Source organism: Onychomys torridus, chromosome 5 (genome assembly GCF_903995425.1).
Source record: "Onychomys torridus chromosome 5, mOncTor1.1, whole genome shotgun sequence".
NCBI classification, from domain to species: Eukaryota; Metazoa; Chordata; class Mammalia; order Rodentia; family Cricetidae; genus Onychomys; species Onychomys torridus.
In genome coordinates, this window is record NC_050447.1 from 49,532,134 (window position 1) to 49,559,371 (window position 27,238).

General features: G+C 52.1%; 1 protein-coding gene across 1 annotated transcript in view; it reads right to left on the minus strand.

Annotated features, from left to right (window-relative positions):
* Positions 1-502: 502 nt before the first annotated feature.
* The window catches only part of Fbxo31 (F-box protein 31), a 33,259-nt gene continuing 6,523 nt past the window's right edge, over positions 503-27,238 (minus strand). Inside the window, exons 2-9 of the mRNA XM_036187577.1 lie at positions 19,511-19,582; positions 12,852-12,928; positions 12,363-12,530; positions 11,016-11,090; positions 7,592-7,701; positions 6,779-6,932; positions 5,514-5,881; positions 503-3,886 (exon numbers count right to left, since the gene is read on the minus strand). Of these exons, the coding sequence (XP_036043470.1) occupies positions 3,664-3,886; positions 5,514-5,881; positions 6,779-6,932; positions 7,592-7,701; positions 11,016-11,090; positions 12,363-12,530; positions 12,852-12,928; positions 19,511-19,582 (1,247 nt within the window). The 3' untranslated portion in view covers positions 503-3,663. The remainder of the gene's footprint in view (positions 3,887-5,513; positions 5,882-6,778; positions 6,933-7,591; positions 7,702-11,015; positions 11,091-12,362; positions 12,531-12,851; positions 12,929-19,510; positions 19,583-27,238) is intronic.

Genomic DNA, 27,238 nt, shown 5'->3' on the forward strand with positions numbered 1-27,238 from the left:
GAGCTTTCTTCAGCCACCCAGATAGACATCAGAGTTCTCAAAGCTGCCACCCTGCTGTGGACACCTGGCACAACACTTAACCAATTTCTGTCCATCAAGGGCATGACTGCCCTCCACTGAGTTTCCTTTGTACCTCAGGGGTATTGGGATGGGGTCAAGGATACAAGCCAACATTTTTACCTTGAACCTTCCTCATTTGCAAAAGCTGAAGCTTCGCTTTAGATCAGTGTAGGGGGCTGGAGAGATGGCACTGGCTGCTCTTGCAGAGTACCCTAGTTCAGGTCCCAACACTCACAGCTCAAAATCATCCGTAACTCCAGTGTTAGGGGATCTGACATCTGAATTCTTCGGGCACCAGACATGCACAACACGCAAACAAAACACATATATAAAATTTGTAAGTGTGAGTGTATGTAGAAGGCACAGCCCCAGCCACCCCTCCCGGTGACCCCCATCTCCATCTTAATAACACCCCAGAGAAACAAATCACAAGGCTCACAACAAGGCTTCAAAAACAGGTTTACTGAAAGGAGAAACAACCACACATCCTAGGCGACAGTATCACAGGTGATGTCAGGCCCCAGATACACAGCAGCTACTGTTTCAGGGCCCTTCCCTGACCCTTAGGCAAAGCTGAGCTGACCCGAGAGGGCTTCCAAGAGCCACTCTCTGTCCAGAGCTTGGAGGCACTCCAGACAAACCACATTTTCCAAACAGGCTTGTGAATGCAAGTAATTAGGCTGAAAAAGCACGTTCTGGAGGCTTTTGTTGGTCTCCATGCAAAGATCCAGCCACAGAAAAGTGTCCTGCAGGTGCCTTCAGTGTCCACCACTGAACCCCTCTTTGGAGGTTAGCCATATGGGCCAAGGGGCTGTGAATGCCAGTGCCTCATTCACAAGTTCTAAACCATGCCCTCCCATCTGCAGCCTCTCCCGGGAGACATCCATCCTGTTCTTTCCCAGAACCACAGACTTGGTCTGTAACAGCAAATGGGCAATGATGACCTGAGGAGGTTGACACTCTGCCCCATCAGGACAGAGAGGCAGGGCAGAAGGAGCACAGCACACCCAGATGCTCTGCCCAGCCTCACATTACAGGTCAGGTGCTTGATGTCACCCGTGCATCACTGTCTTGAGGAAGAGAGGCCCAAACTAGGAACACAGGTGTCCTGAGGTTCACAAAATCCTGACATCCAAGGAGGATGGTTCCTCTCCACTAATGCCCACAAGTACTAAAAAATGAATATACAATGGGCAGGTGTTGTTCCAGCAAGCTTGTCGAGCAGACAGAGCCACTGGAGGGCTGGGATAGAAAGCCGGCAGCTGGGGAGGAACCCCAGCTGTCCAGCCCTAACAGTGCTCAGCTCCCAAGTTCTTGGTAAAGGAACAAGTCTAACAAGTGCCTCCAAGCTCATTGCATGATGTGAGGAAGGACTGGCTGACCAGCATCTGGCCAGCTGCCAAGCACCCACTCTATTGGTAGACATGCAGGGACAGGGAGGCACAGGGATGCTGCAGAGCTGACAGCCCAGAGCAGAGGGGCCCAGGGTCTGAACACATGCCACAAACAGCCAGGCAGTTGATGCCAGAGGGACACAAGGTGAGTCAAGACCAAAGCAAGGAGTCTAGGACTCCCAGTACTGACTTCCCAAGGGCTGACTACGGATGCTAAAAGTCTTGAGAAGTGATAGCCAGTGTCCTGCCACTGCATCAGGGCCTGAACACATCAGGGCCTAAACAGACATCAGCAACATCCTCACACAAAAGAGTTGTCCCCACTGGAAAAACTGCCCGAGGCTTGTACCTACACACAGCAGAGCAGGCCAAGTGTGGAAACGCACATGAGGCCTTCTCTCCAATTTCCATGGGCTATGCAGCCTGCGCAGCAAAATGATAAGGTCAGCCAGCAGTTCTCACATGGGGAGGCCAAGGGACGAAGACATCTATCTACCGCCTGTAGAGTACCTGGGCCTGGCTGTTCCCTACACTAGGCAGCACTGTCCCACCTACATCCAACAGTGATGCCAGCTCTTGTCAACCCTCACCTGCAGCAAATGGACCATGCGTTTAGGAAAGCCCATGTGTGATTGGCTAATATGTGTGACCACTCTTACTTAACTGGAAGTGCCTGGGGACACTGAAGAAAATTCTGAACTACAGCATCCCCACAGTAAGCCTCAGGGCCTGGGTAAAATGTATTCTTGATTTTCTCCAAACACAATGAAACCAGAAGAGCAGCCACCTGCACGCCCAGCTGTCTGGTCTTCATACTCACAGTCCCCACCGTCCAGAGCCTGTCTCATTTGGCACAATAGGAACACTCATGACTAACAAAGGAAGTAACAAAAGGCTGGACTCCATCCTGCAAAAGATGCTAGAGGCCAGAACCCAGCCCTGGCAGCTCACTGCAGGCCGTGACAGCACCTGGAAGAAAGCCAGCATCCCCAAACAAGGGTCCTTGGCCACGCTACCTCCTGGGTCTGCAGGCCCTTCTGACAGGAAAGGCCTCCATTGTAAGGGAGGGTATGGCCATCCTCATGTGGCTGCCACCTTCCTAAGGTCTCTCACCAATAGGCTGAGTTCTGAACACCAAGTACAAGGGCTTGCAGCAGCCCTCAGGGATGAGCGGCCAAGGTGGAGAGGCAGCCTAGAAGTCTGCCGAGTACCGGAAGTGCTGGCATGAGTTCCAAAGGTCTGAGCTCTTGGTCTCTGCCCTGTGGGAGACACTAATGTCCTCAGAAAGGGTTCCCAAATACAGACATTAGCACAGCCCACCACTCGGGGTCTCTGACCAGATGAGTCCTCAATTAGCAAAGATCCCAGTGCACTGCCACACACAAGTGTGACCGTCTAGAAAAGCGGCCCTCTCTCTTTGCCTGTGAAGGGCTTCACAAGCATCTCTGTTGACACCAACACTATGAGAGGCACCTGCACAACCATGAGATGAAAGCAACAGGGACATGGTGTCCAGCAAGGACAGGCCCTACAAACAGACGGGGCCAGCTCTCCATCGTATGTGTGGAAGACCAAGGGAGTGGTGTGTGGCTGCTGGGGACAAGCAAGTGGCTGGCCTGACACCTTGGCTCTAACGCTAGAGTGGGTGTGACACGGAGGACACCAGGGGGCCAGGATGGAGACTGTAGTGACACTCCTTGGTGGCTCCTATCAGCCAGAACAGGAAAACAGGTCATGGTAGAATGCCCTTGTCTAAGCAAGTTAGTGAGGAAATAGAAATCCATCCAGGGTCCCTGTGCCTGTAACTCCAAACTCCACTGAGGCCACCTTCCAGCTGTGACTGTGAGGTCATCCAAAGGGAACAGGTGCAGCAGAACGCCTCCCATGATCCATGGCGGCTGGGTCATAACCCTCCCTCAAGACAGATTCACTTTCTCCAGAGAACCTGAAGGTATTCATGTGACTCTCTGGGCCACAGCCACTAACTAGTCAGACTCGCCCTGGCTCAACTGTTTACTTCCCCACCATGCTTACTCCTCTCCTTCACAGCTACCAACAAATCAAATATACAAGAGTATGTTACACACTATACAAGAAGTGCCTCGGGGTACACAGGACCCTCGTGAGGAGGTGTGCGTTCATTTCCAAAGTGCATGCTTCCCCCACCCCAGGCCCCAGGGCAGCAGCCTCTCCGCCCACGCGGAGGAGGTCAGGAGGTGAGAGACTGGATGTTCCTGAGCATCTCATCAAAGGCCTGTGGCGACGGTGCATCGGCATTCTGGAAGGTGGCCTGAACTCTGCTGTACAAGCTGAAGGACTTCAGTTCCAGCCAGAGAAACCCAAAGCGGTCCTCATCAAACAGGACGAAGACGCCGGGAGTGCGCTCAGGACTGGTAAAGCCATGGCCAGCGATGAGGCCTGTGCCGTAGAAACTAGAGAGACAGGGAGCATGCCATCAGAAGGTGCCCAGAGAGCGGGAGCTCACACCACATGGGGCACATCCAGTGCACACTACATTCCATAGCTCCATTTCCATTGCTCAGCCATACCACAGCAATGAGCCGGTAAGCAGCACCCAAGGAGGGCCTCACCTTACAGGGGTCAGGCTCAGGTCCCTGACTGAACTCTGTTAAGGATAAGCACATGGGAGCCCCAAGGGCTCTGAGCCACTGAGGTGGTCTGTGTGCGAGAGACCAAGATTTGCCTATGTGTGACCCAGGAAATATTGTGGCAACTGAGGTAGGAGGTGGTGCCAGGCAGGCCCACCAGGAACTCTCCCATGCCTTCCCTGTACCCAGGGATGTATCAACTGACTAGACTGCTCAGGAGAGCAGAGACAGCAGCGCAATGAATCAGAGGCTTCTTAGACAGGGGAAAGCTTATCCTTCTCCAGACGGGTAATCAATGGCCACAGTACCTAGAGAGGGCCACAGAGGCTTCCTGCCTCAGAGTGCAGGGGCCTGGTCCTGACTCTGACTTCCTCTTTGCAGAATGGCTTGGATGATGGGGGGGGAGGGGGGGGGGGGCATCATGAGCCTAAGACAGTGGCCAGGGCTAAAGCCTAAGAGGCAAAGGTTGAGGAGGTCTGAGCTGCTACCCAGCTGGTTGTGGGTCAGATGCCTCCTCCCCCTCACCAGTGCGGGCACCTGTGACAAAAACCACCAAGGGGCTGTCTGACCTCAAAGGAGCAGAAACAGGTAGTGGGAGGAGAGACAAGAAACAAGGAAGAGCCTGGTGAGCTTCACTCACCAATCAGTTGAGATGTGTACGATGGCACCACCTATAGGACACCCAGGCACACTGCAGGACCGGAACCCTCTCCTGCTCCACCCACTTGCCGAATCTGTAGGGCATTTTCCTTGTCTCTTTTTTTATTTATTTATTTTTTTTCCCACCTGACTAACCAAGTAAGTCATCTTTTGAGCCACTGGAGAAGCTTCGCAGTCTGGGCCACCTGAAGTGGCCCCATGTCCTAAAGGCTCTTGAAAAATCCCACCTTGGGTCCTTCTATAGGGCATTGTGTTTGATGTGCCATGCTGTGTGTCCCGCCCCACGCCAACCCCAGGCTCTGAGTTTGAATGCTGCTAATGTCGTTCTGGAAGACTGTGGAGCCCTCAGCAGGTAGTGCCTAGCTGTAGAAAGGAATTTGCTAGGGACAGCCAAACCCCTGTTTCAGGCCTATAGTCTTGTTTCCTGCTCTGCACGTGAGCTGCTTCTGTCACAGGCTGTAGGAACAGCCCGGCCTTCCCACCACAATGGCTGAAACCAGGAGCCAAAAACAGACCTTGAGCTGGCAAGATGGCTCAGTGGGTAAAGGCACTGGCTATGCAGCCTGACAACCTGAGTTCAATCCCTGGGACCCACATGCAGGTGGGAGAGAACTGACTCGACACAGTTGTCCTCTGACCCCCACGTGCATCGTGGCGCGTGCGCCCCTCCCCCAGCCCCACATAACAAAACATCTACAAACAGGCTTCTAAGCGGTGAGGCAGGGGTCCCTCCACCCTCCCAGAAGCACAGGCAGTTGTGCTGGCTGAGAGCTGGACCCTTGGTCCTCACCATAGCCTGCAAGTGCGGGGATAGTCCTCATTCCTCGAGCTGACGCCCACGGGCAACACAAATGGCTGCCCCTGCCCAGTTGAGGCCGACTCCTCGGCTGCCTCGGCTCCATTGCCAGCCTCTTTGCTGTCCTCGGCGGCGGCGGCGGCAGGTGGCGGCGGCCCATCGGGGCCCTTCCCCGAAGGCTCCCGGGGTGGGGCAGGGTCCTCGCCATCCTCCTGCTGCTCCTGCCGCACCTGCTCTCGGACCTCCAGGACGATCCTGGAGAGTTCATTGAAGTTGCGGAGGTTCTCCACATCCGGCAGCTGGATGCGGCGATGCAGGTCAATCTCCACAGTCTGCTGCCCCGCGGGGATGTTGGGGTCGCCCTGAGGAAGGGACAAGTGGGAGTGAGCAGGGCTGAGAGGCCCATGGAGACCTCCCGGCCCGCCTGCGGAGCGTGCTCAGGTTCTGCCAGGTCTCACAAAGCACTGGAGAGTCTGAGGCTTCCTTAACAAATCAGCTCCCAAGAACAACCATGGCTCGAATGAGTGATGTAAGATGGCCGCTGGGAGTGCAGGCTCACACAGATGTCTAGAGATGCTGCCTGTGAAGCATGTGCACCCTCCCAGGTCTGGCCGAGACCAGGCCAGAAGCTCAGTTCGGGCTGGTCTGACTGGAACAGTTTCTGAGCCTGACTGGAGGAAGCTCCCATCCCCTCCACCAGCCAGCCACTCTGTGGTGGGGGAGTGCTAAAACCCCAGAGGGGCAGTCAAGTATCGTGAGGACCCTGATTCTGGATTCCTGATCCACAGCACAGAGACATGGGCCACAGAAGCCCCCAATGGAGGCAGTTGCTGCTCAGGACACAGCAGTACCATCTAAAACCCACCTCCCGGAACTCGATGACAGGTGAATGTGGTGGCCAAGTGGCCTTGGCAAGGAGCATGTGCAGCCAGCTATTCTGAGCTCAGGAAGAGGGGCTTTAGTTGAGGCTCAGATCCTAGCCCAGACCACAAGAGTGACCAAACCAACGTGAGCTGTGAGGTTGCCTGCTTAGGCAGATGGTCCCAATGAGGCTGCACAAGGATGTTAGTTAGGCAGCCTTTTCCAAGTTCCTGCTCATTCAGAACCTAGGAAGTCTGGGTCATCAGTGGAAAGGGCCTAAAAATCAGCATGCCCAGCACTTGCAGGGTCCTCGTTTGCTGAATCCTGTGTCTCTGGAGCACAGTGGACTCATGCCTGCCCACCAGGTGGCTGTGAGGCGAGGCAATGGTACGGCTCACCGTGATCTTGGTGCCCCTGGCACGTGAGCCGTGGAAGCTGAGCATCACAATTTCCAGGCCATGGCTGCCGTAGGTACCCTTAAACAGGCCGGGCTTGATGAGGTCATCGGGGTGGCTGGGTGGGAGGTAGATCCGGCGGTAAGTCAGGCAGTTGCTGCAGGGACAGAGATAGAAGAAGCAAGGGGCTCAGCCTGACTGAGCAGGTGTCCTCCATGCCTGGGCAGCCCTTTGGCTAAGCCCCCAGCTCTTGGACACAGCACTCCTGGCACCAATGTGCACCCTCAGGGCCTAGGAGGGCAAGCCCATGAGCACAGCACAGCTCACCATTACCTTCAGCAAAAGAGCCCATGCCCACCGCACAAGGAGGGGTCATGGTCAGGCATGGAGCCAGATGCCAGGAGGAGGCTAAGACCAGGCTTCCCAGAGCTACCTGGCTTCAGCACACACTGGCCACTTGATGCCTACACTGCAGTGACAAAGGTAATATACCACAGTAGGGGTGAAGGATATGGGTGTGCTCACAGCACCCACAGAGAAAGGGGACCTACCTTCACAATACCCATACTCAGAAAGGGGGGACTACGTCCACAGTACCCACACAGAAAAAGGAGAACTGAATTCGTAGTATCCAAAGAGGGGAAACAACTGTGTTCACAGTACCGGGGAGGGGGGACTGCATTCATAGCACCCACAGAATGGGAACAGCATAGTCTCTATAGAGACAGGCCACACTCACCCCAAGAGAGGGCGGACTCACACCTACTTTCCCAGTACCAGGAGACTGCTCCCACAGCACCAGAGGCCCCGACTCACTCGTACTGACTGGTATAGATGAACTTCATCAGAATCAGCTCCTGCATGTGCTCGTGGAAGATGTCTTCCAGCGTGCGACCCCACTCCTCCCTCAGCCACGTCCGAAATTCCTTCAGAGAACAAGGGAGCGCGAGTCACCAAAGTCGGAAGAGAGAGGCTGCCGTACGATGCCGACTGAACGAATACTTCCAAGCCCGAGGGGCTTGCTGGTGGACAGGTAGGAGCCAGAGCTGGTGAGCACCTGGGATGTGGGTCTGAGGATGGCCCACCTGTGAAAAGGGACAGGGTCCTCACCTTCCCAGGGCATATAGCCTCAGACTCCCAGGAGGGCAGCAAGGTCACAGGGTTCCCTCAGGCAAGGCTGGGGTCAGAGCTCCTGTCCTGGGCAATAGCCCCTTCCTGTGCCCATGATGGGAGACAGTGGTATCCATACTGATTCAGCTTGACCCTGCACAACCCAAGAGACCTGAGGCAGCTGGAAGAGCATAGGCACAGCAGAGTCCCATCCTAACCCCTGCCAATAAGAAACAGCCCCTGCTCAGCCAGGGCAGGTCAGACCCTGTTCAGGACAACCCCTGCTCAAAGGTTTGATTCTTCGTAATTAACATGGGCTTCCAAACCTGACCTGGCATTTCCAGTGACTCGCAAGAGCTCCACAAATGCAGTCCAAAGCAATTTACAAAATTGAGAAAAGGTTTCTTTAACATGTCACTGCAGGAATCCAGAAGCCATTGCAGGGCCCAAAGGAAGCCAGAACATGAAATCTTACCAACTTCTACTTCCAACATCTTGCACAAAGGAGAGCTTGAAATCGCACAGTGTATACAGGGCTGCTATTGTGCAGGCCACAGAACAAAACTGACCAGAGGCAAGGCCTGGAGGAAGAGTCAGGTACTCTGCCCTGTCAAGGCTTCAGACTGACCTCCAGGTCCAACACCTCAGACACTCGCTCACCATACAGCACAACAAGGAACCAGAAAGCCCACGGAACCATACAGAAATGCAAAGACTCCAGACACATGGACAAACGGGCAGATGCCAGGACTCTCAATACCATCCACCCACAGACATGAGTTCCAGGACATGAGGAGCAGTGGGTAGGTCCCTGGAGTCATAAGACAGACAGGACCACGATCTGGCCCATTTTCAACAAGGATGTCCAAGCTCTGACTGGGGAAAGTCTTCAACCAGTGGAGTCACCCCTTCCCCACACAACACACACAAGAGGCAACAGACATGACCACAAATCAAAACCTGTCCCCCTCAACCAAAAGGGGAGGGGTTGAGACACAACAGTAGGTCTCCATGCCTCTGTTCAAACAGAGGAAAGGAAGGTTGTCTGCAAACTGGGGGTAAGGCTTTTTAACCCCCCCCCCAAAATCCCAGCACTCGGGAGGCAGAGGCAGGTGGATCTCTGTGAGTTCGAGGCCAGCCTGGTCTACAGAGTGAGATTCCAGAACAGGATCAAAAGTACACAGAGAAACGCTGTCTCGGGAAAAGATAGATAGATAGATAGATAGATAGATAGATAGATAGATAGATAAAACAAAAAATTGTTTTAAAATTAGGCCCCACTGACATTAAACTCTTCATGCTAAAGAGATGGCTCAGTGGCTAAGAGCATTTCCTGTTCTTCCAGATGACCTGAGTTCAGTTCCCAGCACCCACATCTTGCAGCTCACAATGACCTATAACTCCAGATCTAGGTGATTTGACTCTCTCTTCTGGGCTCCTCTGACAAATATTCACACAAGCACACACATGCATATATTAAAAATAAAAACTTCAAAAGGCAGAGGCAGGCAGATCTCTGTGTGCTGGGACAGCCCGATCCTACAAAGTGAGCCCCAGGACATCCAGGCTGACTTAAGATTTAATAAAACCTGTCCCACCCTCAAAATTAAACCTTCCATTACAGTGGCTGTTCTTGTGGAGGAAACATTTTTCATAAAAACCAAACAGGTAACAGACGAAATAAAAGCAATCAAATGGGAGCAGCAAAGACTTCATCAGAAGCACACTGAGCTGACTGGAGCGAACAGAACACCACTGAGAATCCCCAGCCCACTGCTCAGAGCCAAGGTCTGCAGCAGGGTGATCACCCATCAACCCACCAGGGCAAGCCCCAGCTACACAAGGACAGCACCAGGGCCTGGAACACAGCTCAGGAGTGACTTTCATATCCATCCAGGGGACACACTGTGCCTGGCACTCAGCAATCACCATCATATGCTCCCAGGAGCCCTGGGAGACGGCCAAGGATGACAACATGGCCAAACTTCCTCCTCTCCCGGCACCTCTGCTCTCCCAAGCTCTCACACCCCCAGAGGCCACTGTCTGAAGGAAAGGGGGCTGGCTTGGCTGCTGTAAAGAAAAGTTCAGGCAGTGTCTCTGGACACCTGGGATGGACATGTCTGTCTGGGATGTGACTAGAGATCGATACTTGTTACCAGGGCTCAGAGCCAAGGAAACCCAGAACTTATGAACACAGGATGTCTTTGGCTCATTCCTAATGATGATGCTCAGCTGTCAGGAAAGCACCTGATCCTTTCAGCCAGGAGTGCACTGTGTTGGGAGCCTTTAGAACACCTCAAATCCATCACATTTTTCCAGAAAATGAGCCCATGACCTCTAATGACTTAACAGCTGAGGGCTTCGTAAATGAGAATTCTAGCAATCTCAGAAGGGCAGCAAGTCATGACCGCAGGCAACCGAAGTTTAATGGCAGTGTTAGGGGAGGGGCTCCACCAAGTGCAAGCGCTGTTCACTGGAACTCTGGCCACCAGGAACCCTGGAAACTCAGAAAATGGCTACAGATGTACACCCATCATAAACTGCTCCAACAGACACCCACATTCACCTATCTCAAGTTGTTCTTAATGGTAGGTGCAACTTAGATGCTCAAAAATCAAAGCTCAAACCTCAAAAGCAACCTAAACTCACTTGTGCAAGAGGCAGGAAGCCAAGCACACATGGGTATCCACTGTGCTGCCATGATCTAGAAACCCAGGCCACCAGGTCCCCTGTGTGGAGAAAACAGCCCTGAACAGCTTTCAGGGGGCCCCCTGAATTATACATCTAGACACAGCTTCTAGCAGTCTAAGTGGGTGGATTCCCGCTCGAATGTGCAGGAGAGAACAGGGATTTCAAACTGCTCAGGGAATATAAGCTATGTCTAACACATGTCCACAGGGACGCTTATGTAAGGTGGACCACAGACACACTCTCACACTCTGTGTGCACAGAAGGGGTCGGGGTGACAATGTGCAGCAATGATGCTGGTTATGAGGTAGCAATTCCAAGTTGATGGGACCTCACAGGCCTCTCCTTCAACCAACAGGAGGCCAGGTTAGCGCCCACGAGAAAAGACAGCCAGGCATGCAAACATCTTTCCACAGCCTCCCTCCTAGACCTCAGGACTCACCTCCTGCCTCCCGCCGGACATCCTGTGGTGGTCTGTCTGGTTGCACTTGGTGGAGAACTCATCTCTCTTCACGATCTTCAGTGTGACCACAGAAGGAGAAGGACCAGGAGGAACAATGAGTCCTAATGTCCACCACCTTCCCCACCAAACCCACTGAGACCCAAATATGTCAAGTCTAATGGTGCAGGCCTGTAATTCCATCTACTTGAGAGGCTGAGGCAGAAAATTCCAGGCTCTGCCTGGAAAAGAGGGTAAACTCCAGGCCAGGCTGGGCAACTCAGTGCAACTGTCTCAAAATAGAAGGAGGGCTGGGCATGTCACTCGGGTGGCAAAGGTGATGGCTGTCAGTGAAATGCTTGCAATGGAAGCATGGGGACCTGGGTGGTAGTGTGGTGGCACAGCTTGGAATCTCAGAGCTGGGGAGGCAGAGACAGGGCGATCCCTAGGGGCTGGTAGCCCCGGGTCCCAGCAAGAGACCCTGACTCAAAACACAAGAGGGATGGTTCAGGGGTAACAACAAACAACACCTGAGGTGGGCCCCACCACCACCACGTGGATGCACACACACGAGCTCACGTGCATCTGCACACAGGTGAATATATGCACACATGCCCACCCAAATGAATTTTTTGAGGGGCTAGCGTGATGGCCTGGCAGGTAAAGGCATTTGTCATCAGCCAAGCCTGAAGATCTGACTTTGATCCTCAAAACGCACATGGTAGGAGAGAACTGACCCTCATAAGTTGTCCTTTGACCTTCAAATGTGCACTGTGGTGTGCACGCTTGCACACACACACACATACACACACACACACACACTCACACACAATGGTTGATTTGTAATTTTTTTAAACTTTCAAAACAAAAAAAGACCTAAATACATCTATAACAGGCCATTGGAAGGAAGACAGCCAGAGCCCCATCTCCCAGCATGTGCACTTCCAGAGGCAGGCACAGCATCTCCCCCACTGGGCTCATGGGAGCCAGCATCAGACTGGAGCATGCGCCTACACACTGACGCACCAGCCAGCAGAAGGCAAGAAGCTAGCCTACAGGGAGAACAGCACAGCTCCAAGCAAAAGAAAGGTCCAGTGGGCTCCAGCAACCTCCATCCTCACACAGATACACACAGTATAGGGGAGACCCTTTCCCCACTCCACGGAGCTGGACAAGCCACAGCCTACAGCGAAGGGCCATATTAGAACTGTGATAGGCCACAGCTAAAGGTGCCATGGCACACATGCCTGGTACCCACCAGGATGGCATGGGACTGTGACAACCAAAGGAGGATGGCCCTTCGACTGCACATGCCTGTGTCACGTCACAGGGGACCTAGCTCTCCTCTACCTGGATGTGGCCGTTGTGGGGCCCTTTGTGGCCGTACATACACTCCACCGTAGCTGACTTCCTCTCCATCAAGTGGATTCTGAACAGTGGCTTGAATCGCATGGGGTCGCCAACATGGGGGTCATGAGGAGGCAGGTACATCCAGCCGATGATGAATAGGCCATCCACCTGCAGTAAGGAGACAGTGGTCACGCCAGGCAGGGTTGTTCTCTCCTTCAGCCAACAACTGCACATCAGAACCTGTGGCTGCAGGCATGGCCCTGCAACCTCCGCATCCAGGAGCTGAGGGCCCTATGGCTGCCTGAGTGTCTTTAAGCAGTCCAGGAGCACAGCCAGAAGGCTAATGGACTGCTTACAACAAATCTCGGTACACTTGCAAACTAACATCTGGCTTTTCAGTCTCCTCTACTGAGCCAAGAAATGGCACTGCCGCTCTCCAGTGTGGGCACCTCCTGCTCGCACGAGAACCACCACGAGGCTCCCACTCACCACCACGTTCAGCAGTCCTCCATACGGCCCGATGTCTGGCTGCCACAGCCCCAAAATGTGTCTGTATCGGTGAAGCACTGTGGGGAGAGAAGGAGCACATTACCCAGCATGCTCCACTCACCCAGTGTGCTCCTGGGGCACAGAAAACACCTCCACCATAAGCCACTAGAGATGACAGTCCAGCCTGTGCCTGTCACCATGGCCACTGCTTCTGCACAACTGCTGCACACAGTGATAGATGGATGAATCAGGGTGCTCCTAAAGGTCTCAACTGTCTCCGAAGGCCGTACAGTCACAGACAGCTACTGAGCACAGCTTACACTCAGGCTGACCAGGCAGGACCACAAAGGGATAGGGGCCAGAGGCCTTGGCCTGGGGTGCAGGGGGGGAGGGACAGCCCAGCCTTTGACACTGTTTAAGAACTGCTACCACCCCTAGGTTCAGCCCAAGACCATCACGGGGGATTCTAAAGACAAGGTGTGGGTCATCTGCCCAGGGTCAGGCTCAGGCTCTCTGACTTCTGGAAACGATGAAGCGGCCGTGACAGATGCTCACACCTGAGCTACTGACAGACAGCTCAGAGACACATGCTGAACTCAACACAGGGAAGAGTCCAGGGAGGGGCCAGGCCCGGGGCACACTAATGTGTACATTTCAGTCTGAATGCATCAAACACCAGCCACATTCTCAGCACCTCTAACAAGTCTGAGGCTGGCTAGTTAGCCTGGGATGCCAACAGCCATTTCCAAAGAACTACAAGAACACATAGGCTGCAGGCACACTGACCCACAGGGACCAGAGTGTCCTAAGATTACCACCTGTCTCTAAACTCACAAGCACGGCAGGCAACATCAGAGCCTAGAGTGCGAGGTGATGCGGGCACACTCCAAAAAATGGCCACTGTGTCATCCTGCAGTATATATAAGGAGGAGAGATCTTAAAGGGCCGGTGTAAAAAGAAAAAAGTAATATTTGGCATCATTTATAGTTGAAAAATAGAAAAGTTGGAGAAATCACCCATTTTAGAATCATTTTAGAAAACACTGCAACTCACAAACATTAGTGACTGTGTGCTATGGGAACAGGAAGGACACACCACAGATGACTTCATCTGGTGGTGCATTAATTCACACATAAACCCTGAGAAGAAGCCAGCCTCCTCCCTTTGCTCACACCAGCAAGAGAGCTGGACACCCAGAGGAGAAGAAACTAGCTGCTTCTCCCGGCAGCCAGTCTACAGGTGCTTACAAAATCAACTGAAACACTAACCCTGTCTCCCAGGGTGAGTCCTGCGCTATCCCAAGTGATTGCCTCGGCTTGCCCAGAACAAAGTCAGTTAAGCAATATTCAGAAAAACAGCCCAAGCATGGCCCCCACCAAAGACAGAAAATAACTGAATGCATTTACGTCTTCAGGTCTGCCTGCAGACAGTGGGTGAGCCAGAGTGGCCCCACACTTCCCTCTTGTCCTAGTCACTGGGTCAAAGCCAGAAGCGCCATAGTGCACAAGAATGAGAAATGAGCCCACCCTGAGTGTCTGTTTTTAGACTTTCTGATGCGCTCCCATCCCCCTGGGAGCATCCATGTTAGAGGCTCCTTGGGGAGGGAGGGTCTGGACCTCTCTCTGTAGGAGGTCTCCCACCATCCTCCACTGTGCAGCCCAGGGTTCAAGGGGCCATCCACATCCTGTTACCACAGGCAAGGCCATGTCCTCAATCCTGCACCTGCTCCAGAACTCTGGCACATCACCCACAGGCCTGGCATCCACAGTCAGTCCAAGTGACTTGTAAGTTCCGAACACTCTGCAGTCACCCTCAACCCACACAAGGAAGGACAGATGACAGCCCCAACCAAAGACACAAGTGTCCCTGAAGGCTCTACAGAGGCCAGTCACTGGCATTCCACAGATCTATGTCTGCCTGGGACAGTCCTACATCAGGACACCTCTTATCACCTATCCACCCCAGGAGCCTGGGATCCAAGGGATTTTACAGTAAGTCCCAACACAGACCCCTGTAGGTGACAATAACCCACAGAGGGCCAGCTCCCAAAGCCTTTGGGTGCAAGGCATCACAGCAGGCTGGTGAGAAAACACGCCTTAGAGGCCAGCTGACACTTGCTAAGTGCCTGGAAGCCAGAGGCATGAGGGCTCCAGGTCAGACAGTGGGGTTCATTTTCTTCTTTTCTGGCACTCAGAGGCCATGGACTCCCAGGGGCTCACCACCAGCGATGCTTCTTGTAGTGCCCAGGCTTTCCGAGCCCCTACTACATTTCGTGTGGCTCAAATGCACTCACACCTTGGCAGGACAGGAATTCTGCCACTCTGCTGTCAGTGACAAGCATCAGGACCACCAAACCGGAGGCTGAAAAACCCAGGCACTCAGCAGTACCTCCCAGGAATGAGGGAGAAGACCCTATACTCTCCAGATCTCCTGGGAGGGCTGGGCTTCCATGCTGTTCCAGAAGAATTCCATAGCTACAGCAGGTCTGGGGGTGGGGAAGATCCTTGGCCCTGCATGGGGTTAGTTGTTCCCATGGCTTCCCAGAGCCATCTCCTCCCTGTGGGGCTGGCAGGACCTGCCACTCTCCGCTCAGCAGGGAGGGCTGGTTGGCTCAGGACACAGTGTTCTGGAAACACTGTCTCTACTCTGCAAACTGCCAGCCCTCCAAAGTTCAGTCTTGCCCAGGTCCCGTGCCCTCCCCATGCCCAGGGCTTCCCATGGCCCCCGTCATGACCTTGACAGTTAGTCTACCTCTGTGCCAGCCAATACAGCAAAGGTGTTTGTTAGTGGCTATACAAAGTGCCCACACACCAGCCAGGAGCACATCAGACAGAGGCAAGCATCTCACAAAGCTCCCACAGGGAGTCCCACAGAAACTGGTGTCCAGTGTAGCTATGTGCCCAGCCCTCGACAGCACAAGCTTGTCTATCCACTCTACTGCTTTTTTGGGGGGAGTGGGGGAGTTCAAAACAGGGTTTCTCTGTAGCTTTGGAGCCTGTCCTGGACTAGCTTTGTAGACCAGGCTGGCCTTGAAATCACAGAGATCCACCTGCCTCTGCCTCCCGAGTGCTGGGATTACAGGCATGTGCCACCACTGCCCATCTTATTCTACTGCTTTTATTAGAGGGGAAACGTCCATTCATAACTTTTGTTTGGAGTTTTATTGGAGATAGGACTGGCCTCACACTTACTATATAGTCAAACTATATAGTACTATATAGTTAAACTCCTAATCCTTCTGCCTCTTCCACCTGCCTCCTAATCCTCTACCAAAAGCTGGGGTGGCAGGCAGGGCCACCACTCCCAGTTCTGATCTCTTTCCTATGTATTGGGTGTTCTGTCTGCATGTATGCCTGCATGCCAGAAGAGGGCATCAGATTCTACCATAGATGGGTGTGAGCCACCATGTGGGTGCTGGGAATTGAACTCAGGACCTCTGGAAGAGCAGCCACTGCTCTTAACCTCTGAGCCATCTCTCCAGCCACTCTGATTTCCTTCTTGACACCTGAAATTCACTCTCACTGTGTCAAGGAAAAGTTCCAGGGCTCAGTCAGAGCAGGAAGTCAGGTGACTTTTTTAAAACTTCATTATAATTTTGTTTATTTGTTTGTGTCCACATGCCACTGTCGGAACGTGGAGTTGAGACAGTTTGATGGAGTCAGTCCGCCCACCTTTTCGTGGGTTCCTGAAACTGAACTCGGGAATCGCGTAATTGGGTAATCAGGCAATCAGGTTTACAAGGCAAGCATGTTTACCCACTGGGCCGTTTTGCTGGCCCAAGAATCTAGTTCTAAAGAAGCAGCAGTGGTTTCCTGTATCTGACGGGAGGTGGAGGGATGGGGAGAGGTGATTTTTCTGTAAATTCACATGATTAACTGGCAAACTTAGAGGTTGGTTTACATTTCATTTGTTTTTGTTTGTTTTCCTTTATTTTGTTTTCTGAATGTTATCCTACTCTATAGCTCAAGCTGTCCAAGAACTCACCACAATCCTCCTGCCTCAGCTTCATGAGTGCTAGGCTCACAGGCATGTGGCACTGAGCACAGTTACTTGTTATTTTAGAATGGAGGAGGTTTAGAGGCCTCTACACTGCCTTCTGCTCTCTGCTCTACCTGAATTTTTCTGTCACTGCCCTAAAAAATATAGGTAAGACATGCCTGCCCAAACCACTATGACTGGTACTGCCCAGGGCAGCTACTGTGGAAACGCATCCCATGCATACAGAGTCTAGGCTACCACTCAGCATGACCCACCACGGCATACCACAGACCACAGCTGCAACGAGCAAAGGAGGAGAGGAGAAAAGGCCAGGGGTCAGCATCTCCCCAAGTCCAGGAAGGGAGCCTGTGGCCGTCCATGCAGCCAGAGCAGCAGCCACAGTGCAGGGTGCGGGGTACGTACGGCAGGTGTACACATCTCTGTACTCCATGTGCTCGTAATCGGGGAGGATTTTCATGAAGCGTCCTGACTTCACGCGAGGGTTTATACCTGAACGGACACAGCAGGAAAGGCTGAGGGGTCCCCTCTCCCATGCCAGCAGATGCCATGTGACCCAGCAACTCCTCCTCCTGCCTCTCCTCCTGCTGGGAGTCAAGCTGCTGCAGAGCAACCTATGGGGCAGGTTTCCCTGTTTACTGCAACTCACTGAGGCCATAAACTCAGGCGCCCCTGGGACTCCCTTCCTCCCTTGTCACAGCTCTTCGGGACCTAGAAGTGGGAGAGCAGGTATGGTTGACGGCTCCCTAGAGAGTAGGACAGGGTTCCTTCCCTACAAAGACACTGGCCCACAACCAGCTTCATGATCTCCCTGTCCTCATGCTGTGTGTTTAAGGCAACGTCACACCTGTCATTGCTGACTCTAGACTGACCAGCCTGGTCACCTGTTCAGGGACTCAGGCTGACTCTCTTCAGCCATTAGTCCCAGAGTTTAGGAGTGTTCACAGGCTTTTAAAATCTCACTCCCACACTGCAAGAGTCACCACTCAAGTATGCTCTGGCCACTGCGGACCAAAGCCCCACGCACTAAGAGGCGGGCAGAGGATGGGCTCTGCGGCTGCAGCACATTCACGGAGCCGAACAGCAGAGCCCTGCTGTCCTTACCTGCCTGCCTCCACCTACATCAGCAACACTGTCTCCAGGCCCTGTACCCAGGTGGTTTCTCCCACAGGACAGAGGAGTGCCGCTGAGGAACCCCATCTATGTGTGTTCCTTGGGCTCCCACAGGACACTGACACCTGGGCAGTGTCCACAGCTGCGTCCCTGTGAGGATAAGATGCCTGGTGCTCATAACTCCCAAGGAGCAAGCTGTATCTGCTGGCTCATGATGATGAGGGTCAGGCAGCCAAGCACACTCAGAGCAGTCAGAAGGGGATGGTATCACCCAAAATATGAATGGCAGCCACCTGACCACAGTGTGGGACATATGAGCCACACAGGCTCTGGAGAGAGGCTGACTGGGGACACAGGATGCTGAACACTTGGGGCGGGGGGGTGTTTAGAAAGTGAAGGAGCTGGTGAAATGAGAAATGACCAGGCATTAACACGCTTACAGAAAAGGGAACGTAGAACTCCAGAAGGATGTGAAGCACAGTGCACTGGCAGCCACTCTGAAAATTGAGGGAGCTGATGGAAAACAGGGCTCTGCTTCTCATTTCCTGCAAGCTGTCTACATCTCACCAGACTGCAAGCCCAACTCAACTCCAGAAGACCAGAGTGTTCCTATCCAGCCCACACTGCTCAGCGCCGGTCTCTGGTAACAGGTGTAAGCTGTAGCTGGGCAGGAGGCAGAACCAAGGTGCTATAGGACAGCAGACAACCATTCACACTGACAGACAGAGTGCTCCCAACACAGGAATAAATGTTTGGGGCAACAGATATGCCAGTAACCCTGACCTGACCAGTATACGTTGTGTATATGTAGTGAGGTCACTGTATCCCACAAATATAAACAAGTATCATGTATGTTAATAACAGAACGTATGGGCTGGGATGCGGGTCATAGACAAAGAGAGCATTTGCCTAGCACTGAGCCCCCAGCACCACCAGAAGTAAAATCTAGATTAAATAAACAGAAACACAGGCAACAGATGTCTTGATTAAGATGTCTTTAGCTGGGGACTGGAGAGATGGCTCAGAGGTTAAGAGCATTGGCTGCTCTTCCAGAGGTCCTGAGTTCATTTCCCAGCAACCACATGGTGGCTCACAACCATCTCTAGTGGGATCTGATGCCTTCTTCTGGCATAAAGTTGTACATGCAGACAGAGCACTCATTCATAAAGTAAATTAATTAATTTAAAAAAAAAATGTCTTGGGCTGGAGAGATGGCTCAGTGGTTAAGAGCATTGGCTGCTCTTCCAGATGTCCTGAGTTCAATTCCCAGCAACCACATGGTGGCTCACAACCATCTGTAATGAGAGCTGGTGCCCTCTTCTGGCCTGCAGGGACACATGCAGACAGAGCACTATATACATAATAAATAAATAAATCTTTAAAAAAAAAAAAAAAAAAAAAAAAGATGTCTTTAGCCATTGTGAACTTAAAAGCAGTATGTCCAGGACAGGAGAAAGCAGCAACCCCACCTTCAGTCAGTCACGGCTGCTACCATTACTTCGCGCTGGTACAAAGGCAAGGGTGGTGGATAAGGCAAAGGACCGACTCACGCTTTGCATAGACGTCCCGGCAAGACACGCCTGTGATCTCCAGCTTCCGCAGGTTCTCACAAACGCCATACTCTGCAACAAGAAACACACTCGAAGTAAAATCAAGACCTCCCAAAGCAGCAGAGATGGTGACTGTAACAGGCAGGCAAGGACAGGCAGACACTCCTTTACTAGTAGGAACCTGCCCTTCACTGTGGTGATCTCTCTGCTGGCTCACAAATGAAGGCCCTGTTCCTCGGCAGTCAGGCCCACCCTCAATGCACACCCACTGTGCTGTCTGCTCCGCAGTGGTCCAGCAGCCTAACTGTACAATGAGGTGAGGTACTCAATAGCCTGGAAATGGTGACTGTTCACACCTATATGAAGTCTACACTAGTGTTAGGGTCCCAGGAGCACAGTTAGGCTCACCTCAACTGTCCTCACCGCAGAGGCTGGAGAGCAGTGGAGCACCCAGTATCTCTTTGGTCGCCACTGAGGGAAATGTAAATGGATGTACTACCCTTTCTGTCAAAGGGTTGAACGGGACAAAGGACATCCCATCTTCAGAGAAATCTGTACAGAGGCGTCCAACAGGAAATCCCCCCCGCTTCTCTAAGATCAGAGGTTGTACTTTACTAATAACTGTCCCTTTAAGTTAGTCAAGATCTGACCACTCAGAATGAGACATGGGACCCTTTCTTTGCCTTAGGGATAAAAACTGAGTGGGACCCCCACTGAGTGTGGCTGTCTGCTTAATTTGGCACAGCCACACACAATCCCTTCTGCAGAAGTAACTCTTCTTCCTTTTCAAAATACTTTGGATGGTGTGGTCATTTTCTTGACAGCCCAGACCCATTTCTAACACCACATCAATGGAAAAGTCCTTAGCACCCTCCCACCTCCTCCATCTCACACAGCTCCACCTCACACCCAATTCACCTCAACCAAAGGCCAGCTCTCCGTCTCAGGCCTCAAGCTGAGGGGAGGGGAAGCCACCAACTGCACCAGCCCTCACCACTAGAGAGCCGTCTGCCACTGAGCATCCTCCATCCACAGTGCCATCCCTCACCAATGTACCCCCAAAAGGGCTAGCCAGGATCCAGTATGCCCAGGAAAGGCCCATCCATGTCCTCTCCATTAGCACCGAGGCGGGACGCACAGAGATGATGTGACCTGAACAAAGGACCACAGGCCTACAGTGGGACCCAGGACTAAAGCTAGGCCAGCACCCCTTAGGTGAGCACACGACATGAGAAGGGGTAAGAGGACCCTGCGCCCCAAAGACAGCTACAGATCACACTTCCAGTATCACACTCTGTGAAGTGTCAGGCTGGGCGTCATAGCACAGCCTTAGCAGATGTTCACAGTGACCTCCCACGTCAGGACTCCAGCCCTGCACAGGGTGGGACACCAGCTGCCTGGAATGGGACACAGTGCAACCCAGTGGGGGGTCTCCAGTGCCATGCCCTCAGCACTTCAGTTCTGATGGTGCCCAGAGGCTGGTCTTTCCCCCTCAGTAAGATGCCACCAGCCCCATGCTCTGGATGGGCGGTTCTGCCAGAATCCCTGGGCTGCCAGAAGCAAGCATCAAGGAGGCTCTCTGGATGGCTTTGGTGGGGCCTGAAGCACTAGCTTCTTTCAAGCTCCTCCCTCCACCCTAGTCCCACACAGCATTCTCCTCTCAGATGTGCCTGGCAGTCCCCTCCAGGGAGAAGATCTAGGCAAGGTCCCAGCACTGGTACACTGGTGTGTATGAGTGTGAATGCATATTACTGATGATTAAACTCAGAGACTGAGTCACTCGGGTCGTGGCCTGGCTCCAGGGCTGCATAGCTTGGCACCTCCCACTGGTGATCTCATCTCTAGCACATCACAGGGACCAGGCCAGCTGTCTGTAAGGCCCCTGCCTACTCACAGCAATTCTCACTGGAGGAAAGGATGCTCATCGGCAAATGTGCAAGAGACATGAAGTGGAGAGACCACGGGCCGGGTGGGCCAGGATGTAGGTACCTCAGCCGTGTATCTCTGGCTCACCCTTGGAAAGCCACCGTACCCCACAGCCAGGTTACAACTTCAGATATGTTGACCCAGCACAGTCCTATCCTTGCAATTGATTGCTGGAGCTAAGAGGTTCCGATAAAGTCAGTTGAGGAGGAAGGGACTCAGACAAGGGCAGCAGCGTGGCTCAGACCCAGCACCTTGGGCCTGACCTCCATGGAGGTATCCTTGCCGGGAAGAACCAGAACAGACTAATAAGCACAGCTGCACTGGGTCTCACTACACAGTGGGTACACATGATGGGGGAGGCACCAGATCTTTTTTTTTTTTTTTTTTTTTTTGCCAGAGCTGAGGACCGAACCCAGGGCCTAGCAAGCGCTCTACCACTGAACTAAATCCCCAACCCCGACACCAGATCTTAATGCTGTCTAACCTCAGCTCTTAAAAGCTACCTCTACTCATGTCCTCAGGCCTACAGTTTATCTGTATGAACTGCCTTCCAAAGCCAAGAACTCCAATGCTCAAGTCAACTCCATATGGAGTAACCATAGGCTAAGGGACATTTAAATGCCCACCTGATTACCACAAGGACATGCTATGGAAGGCCTCAGCCCTTTGTAATAAAGCGCCAACAGATTTGATCCAGGAACCAGGCTAACCTCAGAGAGGAAATCTGATCACTAACATGATTTAAGTGGGCAGATTAAACACAGGAAATTCTTATCCCGGGCTGGGAGCGGAGTTGGGTTGCCATCCCAAGGCCTGTGCTCCATCCCCAGCACCAGGGATTGGGGGGTTCCTCAGACAGACTACCCAGTGATTTCAGCCATCACAAGGCTTTCCACCAATGGTTGACATAGGATGGTGGCCAAGGTGTATGGTGGCTAATAGCAGTGCACTCCATGGTACTTGTACAGAACCTGTCCAGTGGTCAGTCAGCAGGACTGTCTCATGGGATTGTGAAGGTCTCTGCAATATTTGAATGTCCCTGAGAAAACAATGTCAAAACCCTTCCTGCCAATCACTACTAAGCCAGGGCCTCAAGACAACCTAACACGGTGACAGCTGTTCTACTTCGGCCCTTATTTCTGTGAGAGTCCCATTCTGTAGTCCTGGCTGGCCTGGCACTTACCACAGAGCCCAAGGTGGCCCCAAAAACCTGGATATGGCTCTGTTTTGTTTTGTTTTGTTTTTTTTACTGGAGCTTTAATTTATTCTAAAAAAAAAAAAAAAAAAAAAGTACAATTTGTGCTAGGGGTGTAGCTCATACCTGCCTGGCATGCCAAAGGCCCAGAGTTCAATTCCCAGCACTGCACCAAGTAGATAGGCATGGTGCTATCCCAGCACTTGGGAGGTAGAGGCAGGAGGACCAGGAGTTCAAGGTCACCCTAACTGTACGATGTGTCTGAGGCCAGACTGGGCTATAGAGTGAATTCCAGGCTAGTCTGGGCCATAGTGTAAGACAATGTCTTAAAAATAAAAAAAAGGGGGGGGGCTAGGTTAGAACTGGTGAGAAGCCCTCCCTAACTCAGCAAAAACTGTTAAGGAAAACATATCTGCTCTCTGCTCTCATGCCCCTCTAAGCTTGTTGCAGCCAGACTTTGGGGGTGAGGCTGTGCGGGATCCTGACCAATGGCAGTGGCCGTCGAGACTGGGACAAAGGAACCTCACAACCAAGAGTGGGTTCAGAGGCACAGCAGCTTCCCCTGGTGTAGATCTGGGACTCACTCCATCAGTGGCATTTCACAGGATGCCGGATCAGCTGGAGCAGAACTAGACCAGGAGGCGGCAGCCTGATGAATGCTCCCCACACCTCTGGCTGCCCACCACAGTGTTGCCTCAGTGATGTGATCTTGCAAATTCTGGCAAGCTCGGAGCATGAGCAGCTATCTCTCAGCAACACTGATTCTCAGACTGTGCAGTGTAGTCAGGCCCAGGTGCAGGCTACAAACAGGCCTACCCGCTGGAGGCCAGGGGACTGCAGCAGCTGGTCCACCCAATGCGACTGAGGAGTTCCCCACCCACCACCAGGTGACCTTCAGGGACCAGCCAGCTGGCACAGCTTGTTCACCCTGCACTCATCTGACGGACCCTCTCCACTGTTACCCTACAGTCATTCATGCAGCTCCCTTTCTTCACGTCACGGAAGCCCGGTGACCTAGCCTGACAGAAACTGCATTAGAAGGAGAGCAGCCACTGCGCGCTGCAGTACTGATAAGGCAGCAAGCTGCAGTGGGGTTTCCCTTCGCAAGGAATCTGAACCACCAGCGGGGAAGAGCGGAGTCATTCTGACCTCACAGCTCCTCCTGTCTCCACATCCTGGCATTGTTCTGCAACCTTCCCACAAGTCATCAAAAGGAGCTGCCCTTAGCTTAGTTTCCATACTGGGCCCTGGCCAGCAGCGAGGTGGTACCTCCCCTTCCAGGAAAGCTAACACGTGCTCATGCCATCATTCTGCACCAAGCTCAGCCAAGAGGTCTGAAGTTAGCGTGCCAACCTGGTTTTTTGTTTTGTTTTGCTTTGCTTTTTGGTTTTTTTGTTTGTTTGTTTGTTTGTTTGTTTGTTTTGCATGGTGTTAGGGATGGAAGCCTGGGCCACCCCCAGCCCAGTGCATGGCGCTCCTCAAGCCATGGATTTAGTACTGCAGGTTGGCAGTTTTTCTTACTCATCTAGTGAAGAGGTATGACTCTCTTTGAGGAGCATCTACCCCACAAACGGCAGCACAGCAGAGACTCACCTGGGAGAGTGTGTGCATGAGCAGCGTGCAGGCGAGCCACAAACCTGCAGTGTCACAGCCCCACAGAAAAGTCAACTCACACTCACCATGGGCCAGCCTGTCTGCTGCCAGGTTTAGGCCCAAGGAACTGAAAGTCGGGTCTCCAGAGATGTCCCACTCCTCGCTCATACCCCCCTCACAGCAGTGGGGTCTGTGGAAGGGTCGGCAAATCGTGGCACAAACATGCAAGGAGACACTTCTCTGATCCACACTACAACATGGGTGATCCTTGAGGACCAGACACTGTAAACCAACCACTCACAAAGTCCATATGGAGTTTGCTTTCTTTAGGGCACAAGCTAGCCATTTGGGCAAGAAACTGCCTTGCCTCAATTACTGACAGTATACTGTCCAAACTGGACCAGCAGAACACATAAAAGTGACTGGCAAACTTGGTCAAGGTAGGACAGTCCTTCAAAATCCCCTGCTTCTCAAAGAACAGTCTGTCAGATATATTAGGCCTATAAGTTGGATGCCCCAGTGTTACAGAAGAACTTTGGGTGACTGTCCAGGCAGCCAGATGTCCCTGTCATTAGGTAACATTACACCCTTCTGGGGTCTGTGATGGAATTAAAGACTAATTAGACTTAAAGTTTTCCTTAGTTATGATAAAAAGGTAAAAATTAAGTATAAAACTTTAGACTCATAAACATAGATAAATTTTCTCTAAATTTGCCAAATACAAATGGACTGGATATTGTAACTCTAATTCTTACTTGATAACTGTTCTTGTTGTATATAATTTCACTATTTTAAAGTAAAACCTTCCTTTTTAATTAGACAAAAGCGGGGAATGAGTATATGACACTGTGACTGGTTTAATAAAGAAACTGACTGGTCAATAACTGGACAGGTAGGGGTTAGGTGGGACTGGGAGACAAAAAGAAAGCGTGAAGAAAAAGAGGAGTCTTGGGAGTCGTGAGGGCATGCAGAGGAAGCAGGAAATGAACTCGCTGTACTGAGAAAAGTCCCGAGCCACGTGGCAGAGCATAGATAAGAAATACGGGTTAATTTAAAAATTAAGTTAGTAACAAGCCTGAGCTATTGGCCAAGCATTTATAGTCAATAATAAGTCTCTATGTGGTTATTTGGGAACTGGCTGGCAGGAAAGAAAAGCCTGCCTACATTCTGCTTCTGAGCTCCCTACAGCATCACTTTCATAGACTTGAGAAGAATGAGGAAGGGCCTCAGTTTGGATAGACAGTTCTGGAGAGGGCAAGCCAGCAATGTACTTCAAGAGTGAGCCTACCACCCCTGAACTGAGTGCACACACCTAAGGGAAACTGGATTTAATGATAAATGTTTGTTGGGGTTTTTTTTGAGGCAGGACCTTAATGTGTAACACAGACTGATCTCAAACTGTGATACTCCTGCCTCAGTCTCCTAAGTGCTCTGGTAACAGGCATGCACCTCCATATCCAGCTGTTGCATATTTTTTTACTCCAGTAAAAAAAAAAAAAAAAATGAAATAAAAAAACAAAACAAAATCTGTCACCTCACTTCAAACACTACAAAAGTTTTGTGATAAAAAAGGAAGGCAAGCCAGGTGTGATGGTGAACACCTTTAATCCCAGCACCTGGGGGACAGAAGCAAAAAAACAGATCTCTGTGATTTTGAAGCCAGCTTGGTCTACATTGCAAGTTCCAGGACAACCAGGGCTACACACAGAGGAAACCCTGTCTTGAAAAACCAAAAGAAGCCGGGCAGTGGTGGCGCACACCTTTAGTCCCAGCACTCGGGAGGCAGAGGCAGGTGGATCTCTGTGAGTTTGAGGCCAGCCTGGGCTACAGAGTGAGTTCCAGGAAAGGCACCAAAACTACACAGAGAAACCCTGTCTCAAAAAAACAAAAGAAAAAGGAGAAGAAGGAGAAGGAGAAGAAGGAAGGGAGGGAGGGAGGGAGGGAGGGAGGGAGGGAGGGAGGGAGGGAGGGAGGAAGGAAGGAAGGAAGGAAGGAAGGAAGGACAAGAAAATAGAAAGAACCAAAAAAAAAAAAGAAGAAGAAGAAGAAGAAGAAGAAGAAGAAGAAGAAGAAGAAGAAGAAGCAGCAGCAGAAGCAGCAGCAGCAGCAGCAGCCGCCGCCGCCGCCGGACGGCGCACACCTTTAATCCCAGCACTCAGGAGGCAGAGGCAGGTGGATCTCTGTGAGTTTGGGACCAGCCTGGTCTACAGAGCGAGTTCCAGGACAGGCTCTAAAGCTACACAAAGAAATCCTGTCTCGAAAAACCAAAAAACAAACAAACAAACAAAAAACCAAAAAAAGGGAAAAAATAGAGAGAAAGCAGGTGCGTGCTAACACAGGGTATAATCCTGGTATGGCTGAGATTGCAGCGGGAGGGTCACCTATGAATCTGAGGCCAGCATTGAACTGCACAGTGAGTCCTAGGCAAGCCTGGGCTGGACTACAAGAACGAAGAGGGTGCTCCAAAGGGGGCTAGGGCTATTAAGGGGGAAATATTCCAAATATTCCAATGGGAAAAACTTCCCAAAAAAACTATTTAAAAAAATACTTTGAAGTCAAGTGTGGTGGTGCTCACCTTTAATCCCAGCACTTGGGAGGCAGGGGCAAGCAAATTTCTGTGAGTTCGAGCCCAGCCTGGTCTACTTAGCAAGCTCCAGGCCAGCCAAGACTACAGTGAAATCCCTGGGCTCCACCCCTCAGGGCTCTAGTGTAGGGATGCAGCCTCTGGACACAGACTTTGGCCCAGGGAAGCCAATTCTGCAACACAGCTGCTCCCTGCAGATGGTCCATCTCTCAATCACTGGGGACTCAGTGTCATTGTCCTCAAGGGTCTCTTTCGGGAACCCCTGACATGTGCTCCAGAGGAAGTCCAACACAGACAGCACAAAGTTGAGGAGAAAAAGCAGCATGGGCAGCTCTGGGCATGGACAAGGGGCCAGCAAGTGATACCAGACTCCCACAAGGTCCTCGGAGGCAGATTCCTAGTCAAATCACAGGACCAGGCCATGAGCTAG